This window comes from Alligator sinensis, unplaced genomic scaffold (assembly GCF_000455745.1).
Source record: "Alligator sinensis unplaced genomic scaffold, ASM45574v1 scaffold677_1, whole genome shotgun sequence".
NCBI classification, from domain to species: domain Eukaryota; kingdom Metazoa; phylum Chordata; order Crocodylia; family Alligatoridae; genus Alligator; species Alligator sinensis.
In genome coordinates, this window is record NW_005842276.1 from 1,144,689 (window position 1) to 1,152,107 (window position 7,419).

Consider the following 7,419-nt stretch of genomic DNA (forward strand, 5'->3'; position numbering starts at 1 on the left):
TAACAAGACACTTCTGTGCCCTGGTCTTCAGCAGCCATTCTTGTGCCCCGCTCTAAATAGGTGCCAGGAGCTAAGTGCCCTGCTTGGCCAACTACTGCTGCCCAAACCCTAACTAGCACAAGGTCCATTGCAGAACTGCCACTTGTGGGGGGTTTGGAGCAGCCCCTAGCTTATCTAAATTCTACTGCAGCAGAAACCTCTCCAGAGACCCAAGGTGCAAGTACACATATTCTGTTAATTTGGAGAGCTTTAAAAAAATGGTGATTCACTTATCACATGCATGTACAGCTACTATATTGCAAGAAAAAAAAAAAACTTTACTTTGGAGAACTGTATTAAAAACCAAATTTTTAAAACAAGGTTTCATATAATCATACTATGCACTCTGAAAGAAGAAATGCCATAACAAATGTCACAGCATTATATGCAACCTTGCTGTAGCCTCGTTTACTATAAATTATATAAAACATTGCCTCTTGCTCTGTGAGCCCACAAATAACCTAGAATTTTGCTGAAGATGTAGCTACTGTTGTGCTTCCTTATTACGTATCTTTTGGCCATGCTACATAACAGATCAATTTTGAGTATCTAGCTGTACCTAAATCTCCCCAAAATAAATGTGGTTCTCTGATGCATCATAGCATGGATCCTACTGTAGTGGATTCTTTCGAACAGTAATATCTACTTAGGCCATACCTGCATCCTATGACTCTTCACACGAAGACATGAAGGGTAAGATATCTGTGCTCTTCCCTGAATTTCCCAGCATTCCGAAGTCTGAATCTAAGAGTGTGGGGCCTAATTCCTATTCTCCTTTATCCATCTAAATGCCATATAACCACAGTTTAGCAGTTATGCACTATTTGTGATTTGGCTTTGTGTTTGCAAGCATGGTGCTCCGTGAACACAGTCAGCAGCAGCAGGGGGGGCACAACTGCCCTGAGCGGGCAGCCTACATCCTCTTCCATCCCCACGGGCTCCACTCCAGCCATGCTTCTCATGGCAGAGAAGAAGGGGTCCTCTATGCTCCACTCCAGCTGCATTAACCACCAGGTTCCATACCCCTGGCAGCTGAGGCCCCCTCTGGCAGAACTGGGGCAGGACAGGGGATTGGGAGTGAGGGGTACCAGCAGGGCCAAGGGACTGTGGAACAGGAGTGAAGGTCACCAGCATAGGCAGAGGCAGGGCAGGCCTGCTCAGCACCACAAAAGCAGCAGTGGTGAAAACCGCAGCTGGACTTGCATCCTGGTGAGCAAAGGGGGGCAAGGAGAGCTCTGATTTGCCACGATAAAAAAACCAAAATCAAACACCGAAATATATAGGTATTTAGAATTTTTTATTATAATGATCAAGGCACTGGTAGGCTTCCAAATTGTTTTAAAATTGTGAATATATCAATAAAACATTGTGTTCAACTGATACCTATATATGTATAGTGGTGTTTCATTTTAAATCACAGAAAAACATGGATTTGGGATTTTTTTTAAGTCAGAGAACCTGGCATTTTTAAACAGAGAAAATGAGGATCCCTGTCATGACTGATTTGGCTCAATGATCTCCCAGAACTCATCTCTGTTCTCCTACAGGACTTCTGATCCTCTCCCAAGTGAGGCAATTATATTGGGTGAACAGAATCTGTTTATTGTACAATATTTTCCCTCCAAAAAGATCCAGCTTTGTACTTTGATGTGCACTGTAGTAGTGTAGCGAGAAATTATTGTAATAATGAAGGACAAACAAGTGTTTTAAATTGTGGTCTCTGTACTTGTTAAACTTAAAAAATGAACTGAAAGCAGCTAAGGTGTGTCGGAAATCTCACCACTGAGAAAACAACATGAAAAATAATAAAATTCAACATTTAAGAGCCGGAGATCCTCCCGTTAACAAACGGATGATTGACCTTTTTTGATATAACAAATTAATATGAGTGCTTCTGTACAAGGAATTACTTACTGTCTCTAAGAGTTTCCCAAGCCCACTGATCATTTTTGAAGAAGAGGTGTCTTTTAATTTCTTCTACGCCATTTCGTCCCAGCCTCACTTCCCTACAAAGAAAAAGTATGATATACCACATTAAATATTTCCTCTCCTTTTGTAAGAATAGTTTAAATGTCAACTCATGTTTTTTAACATCTTAAAACTAAGGACAACACAGAAAATGAATGTCTGTAAACGGCGATGTAGAATGTATTAGACCAGAACTACCTTAATCCTAGACTTCAATCTGGTTTAAGAGTCTTCTATGCAGCCTAAAACCAGAAATGCCACATAAGCTATACTTATAAACACATACACACACACTCCCTTCTCCAGTGTGGATACTCTCACTCTACACACTTAATTAAAAGTACTGTAGAGCCCGGATACATTGCAAAGTTTGAATGCTTAGTCTCTTGTGAAGATGAGAGTTTGGGAATTAAGCGGTGTATTTAGAGACATACCAAACAATTTTATGGGATTGCTTAGGTCCCCCAGCTCTTTAGAGCAGTGCCCTTTGAAGCAGAAGCCATGGCAAATAGCTTTGTAACTTATCCTTAGTTCAATAGCCAACTGCATTTTAAGTAGACTGCAAATGACTCCAATACAAATGGTGTGGGTTCCACTGTAATTAGCATGTCTCTTTTTTCATTTGGCTTAAATCACAAACCAAAAAAATATATACTAAGTTCCAAAAGTACTCTGAAACTGCAATTAGACTGTCCACAAAGGAGGGGTGGGTCATGCCAATTTAACTGCGTAGTAAAAAAAAAAATCCTGTAATTTAGGAAATATGAGCTAATTAGATTCTCAAGGTGTAACTCGGGTGCAACCCCACTGAAGTCAACAGTTTTGGTGTAGGCAGTAAGACAATTAAGTCTGCAGTTATTTACAGTGTACATGGTATTTGTGACAGAGAGCCTGGGGTGCTCTGTCAGGTTGAGAGAGAAGCATCCCAGGGAGAGCTTTGTGGGGCAAGCAGGGTGTACCTGGGACCAGGCTGCCACAGAGATGAATTGAAGAGATTAATTAGCTAGTACCTACAAGCAAGCTAGGGGAGTCATCTGCCCAGAAGGAGGCAGGGCCCTGGGAGAGACAAGGCAGGCAGTCTGGCCGCAGAGGCTGAGCACAGAAGAGCTCTCCAGAGGTGCCTGTAACTGAGGAGTAAACTGCAAACGTGCTAGGCCCTGAGACAGTTAGGGAAGCTGAGGGCTAGCAGCTGATGAAGAAACAGGGTTGGGCGCTAGCCTTGTTACAGCCAGAAGGGCTTGTGTTTGATGTTTTGGTTTCAGTTTGGTCTGGTCTCCTTTCAAAATAACTATATTAAGTCATGGCAGATGTGTAAGGAGTGAGGGCCCACTGGAAGTGGTCAGGGCAGGAACTACATGGGCACCAGGGAGCATCACAGCTGTCCCTGAGACCCAAACCTGGCACCATATTCACCAACTAGAAAAAAAACAGCCAATATCTGAGAAGGCGGTGATCAGTAATACTACTACATTTACTTGCATACTGCACATGTTTCCTCCCCCAAAACTGGTCATCCAAAGTTAGGTCAGGAAGCTTATGTTCTGGTCAGAACAGCAGCAGTGGCATTTTATACAGGTAGCACAGAGAGTCTGACTTCACAGCTTATTAGAAGTCTACTTGATTCTTGCTAATTGCTCTTGAGTGATGTTCCATTACTCAAACTATTTTTCTTTTTGCAAATTCTTTAAAATTGCAACTTGGCTATTCCTGGTCTCCCCTTCATTTCACAGCTCTGCTGACTGTTTTTAGCTTCTTTCAAAATCCTAGATCTGCCCATGAAGTCCTATTCACAGCAGTAAACTTTAGCTTTTGGCAGAGCAGCCAAGCATTGCTGACAATTCAGCTGTGAAAAGGTTAAAGCTGTCACTTCTCCAGGGTCAGGCACAGCACCTAGACCCTGGGGATGTTGGGCAGTGAGTATTAACCCCCAGGGTGGGGGGACAAGCTCCAGAGCAAAAAGGATTGGGCACTGCCCAAGTCCCAAGGGGCCCATTCCTTTTTTTTCCAGAGCCTGTACGTCCCACACTGGCACCAACAGGGCACCACCCAAGCTCTGGCCAGCCAGCAGCAGCATAGGGGGACCAGCTCCAAAGGAAAAAAGAAAAAAAAAAAAAAAAAAAAAAAAGGATCAGGCCCCTTGGAGGTCAGGCAGCAGCAGCCCAGCTGCTGGCAATGCAGGGGGGAGGGGCAAGCTGACAGCCAGCTGGGCACCATCTGAACCCCCAGTGGCTTGATTCTTTTTTTCTCCAGAGCTCCCCTGTGCCACTACTGACCAGGCACCACCTGAGCTCCAAAAGGGATCAGGGTTAGAGTTATAAACTGGGTCAGGGAACTATGGTTCTTAATGAACAGTCTTTCTGTGATGGCCCACTGGCATTAGGCAAAGTGGCTGGGTCTGGATCTGGTTTGGATCTGCTCCTAGTCCTGCCCCTACTCACCAAGCCTCTAGTAGCAAGTCACAGCGGTGCATGTGAAAGACAGTCCATCAGAGGTGGTTTTCCTCTTAAGGCATGACTGCTCCACTAAGCTGAACAACACTAAGTTGATTAACATTTGTGAACCTTACAGTATAAGGCAGGGGTCAGCAACTTTTTTGGGCAGAGTGCCAAAACCACCCACAACCTCAACTTGTAAGATGTTCGCATGCCGGGGGCAGATGGCGGGAAAGCCACAACGGGTCCGATACTTGTTGTGGTAGTGCAGCCCTGGTCCCTTCCCTGTCAACCTCCCCAAGGCACATGCGCCAACCAAAATGCCTTTGAGTGCCACACTAGCACCCATACCAGGCGTTGCCTACCTAAGGTTGCCTACCTAAGGTGTAACAAGGCCAAAACTTAGCTGGTGATAAATGGTAAGATTAGATGACACTAAATATGTGCTTAGGTTGTTGGTATTCTTTTAAATCCTTCTCTCTCTCAAACTGTCTTCCAATTTTTAAATACAAACACCATGTTTTAAGAAGGCTTTGGCCAATATTATAAATCAATATCATATTAACCAAAAAAAGACAGATCAAAATCCAGTCAAGATTCAATCCAGTCTTTAAAGCAAAACATAGATGGAATTTACAAAGGGTGTTAGTTATAGCCATATTGGTCTAAAAACATAGGCAGACAAGGTTCTTTGGATAAATGTGTTGTTTGTGCCTGAAAGCTTGCAAAAAAACAATTGTTCCAACTATTTAGTTGGTCTAATAAAAGATATCACATTTACCCAAGGAACCTTGTCCACCTAGAGTAGGCAGGTACCCTTCTAACAGTGGGAGTGGTAAGATTCCTCCCCAGAAAATGGCAAGAGAAAAAAGGAAGAATAAATATTAGTATGTCTGACAAAGTATATTTAGAGACCAGAAAGGGAATAAAAAAGTGCTGCTGACCCCTTAATTGTGACAGAATTATGCTCTAACTTTAAGGCAACAGAATTATAGTACAGTATGGTCAGGTACACAAGCAGTAATCTAATACCAGTAAATGTTTCAGAACAGGAATGGCCAACTTGAGCAGGAGTGCCCCAACTGGCACAGGGAGCCTCTGTGTGCGTCTATCACACTGCATATTGTGGATGGGCAGGCAGCAAAGCAGCAGATCAGGCAGGGAGCACAGGGAAGGAAAAAAAGGCAGAACAGGGAGCAGTAGATGACATGGAAAAACGAGATCAGACAGTGACACTTGAGGAAGGTGTAGGACTAATTTGTGGCATGCCTGCCACAAAGGTTGGCCTCCACTGTTTTAGAATACCACCAGAAACTCACATATACACAAAATGCATTTTACTTGTTAACGTGAGAAAAAAATGCCCCAAAGCTTATTTTAATTCTGTATTCTAAATAAAACTTTAAGCCATTTACCTGTCAGTTAAGAAGGCACAAATCAGGTTTTTTGCCTCTTTAGAAATCTCATTATCATCAGGGAAAGTCAGAGAGTTCTTATGGTTCATAATTTTACTATATGTTCCAACTAAAGAATCTGCATAAAAAGGTGTATCACCTGAAAAAGCAGCAATGCAAAAATTAAATAAAATATCTGGATGTTAGAAATAGCGTACATTTTATTAGAACATTTTAGAGAGTATTGTACATTTTACTTACATATATTCTTGCAAACTATAAGTTAGTGTACTATAAGTATATTATTGTATGCTAAACACACACAAAAATATATCTGCCAACAACTCCCAAATCCAAATGCTAGTGCATTAAAAGTATGGTATTCTTGCTGTTGGATCCTGACTGCAGAAATTCCTTCACTCATCTCATTAGTGACTGAGCTGACCATGACATCTTTCAGGGTCAATTTACTTGTTTATTTGCTTCAGAAGTTAGCGCAAGAAAACTTCTATAGAACTACATAAGTTCTGATAATAAAGAAGTTTGTAAAAGGGCAAGTGGCTAGTACTATAACCAACAAAAAGAAAAAATATTTCTGTGGCTATAGTTAGGGATTGTCTGCAAAAAATCAACAAAAAACTTAATAAAAATAAAGTGCTGATCCTCGCTGCAAAGAGGGGAGGGTGCTGGCTGGCGGGGTGGCATGAAGGGCAGAGTAGATGACTTCTGCCCTCTCCTACCCTGCCCCCAGGCCTCTCCACCAAATCAGCACCAAGGCTGGGGGTCCATGAAGGGCAACCAGCAGTCAAGATGGTGGCTGCCCCTTCTCCCCCCCAGGGCCTGTCTACCAATCAGCACTAATGGGCAGGGCTGCCACAAAATAACCATGGAATAAGAGCTTTATGCTGTGATCAACCTGCAAAAATTGGTAAGTCCCCCGGTGATTTAGGTATACCCCTAGTTATAGTTACATAAAATAGTTCATATGTTATTGAGTTAGATGCATCTTAAACCACAATACAAATTAGCTCTTACTATAAGCATCCCATTTAGCAAGTCCAATATTTTGTGATGATCCATTATACAAAATTAAAACAAAACTGTTTGGGTGTTTAAGTACAGGTGCTTAAAATATTCCTGTATTAGCCAGTACTGGGCTGGCAATATTTTAATGAGGGTCTCAACTTTTTTTTTTTTTTTTTTTAAACTCAATTTTTTCTTCTGATAACAGCATTCAGTACAATATCTAAATAGGTACATGAACTTCAAGAGAGAAATCAATTTAATTAGTTATTTATCCATTAAAATAATCCTTGGAGCCTTAACCAAGGAAAAAAAATCAAATAAGTGCAGTTTGCTGGTAATTTTTATATTGTACACCTGAATAATACACCAAATATACTAATATAGCAAGTAATTCAATGGGTCAAATTTGTGCTAGTTAGCAAAGCAAGCTAAGGTCTTATAAGACTGTCAGAGGTAATGTCCCATGGAAAACATTAAAACATACCACACTGACTCCATAGACACTTTGCTGCATTTCAGAGCAACCCCCCCCCCCCCCCCCCCCCCCCCCCCCACACCCC

General features: G+C 42.0%; 1 protein-coding gene across 2 annotated transcripts in view; it reads right to left on the reverse strand.

Moving 5' to 3' along the window:
- ROCK1 (Rho associated coiled-coil containing protein kinase 1) overlaps positions 1-7,419 on the reverse strand; it is a 135,140-nt gene that overhangs the window by 60,852 nt on the left and 66,869 nt on the right. For both annotated transcript variants that reach the window (XM_006027930.3, XM_006027929.3), the window contains exons 8-9: positions 5,855-5,993; positions 1,954-2,045 (exon numbers count right to left, since the gene is read on the reverse strand). In XM_006027930.3, the coding sequence (XP_006027992.1) occupies positions 1,954-2,045; positions 5,855-5,993 (231 nt within the window). The remainder of the gene's footprint in view (positions 1-1,953; positions 2,046-5,854; positions 5,994-7,419) is intronic.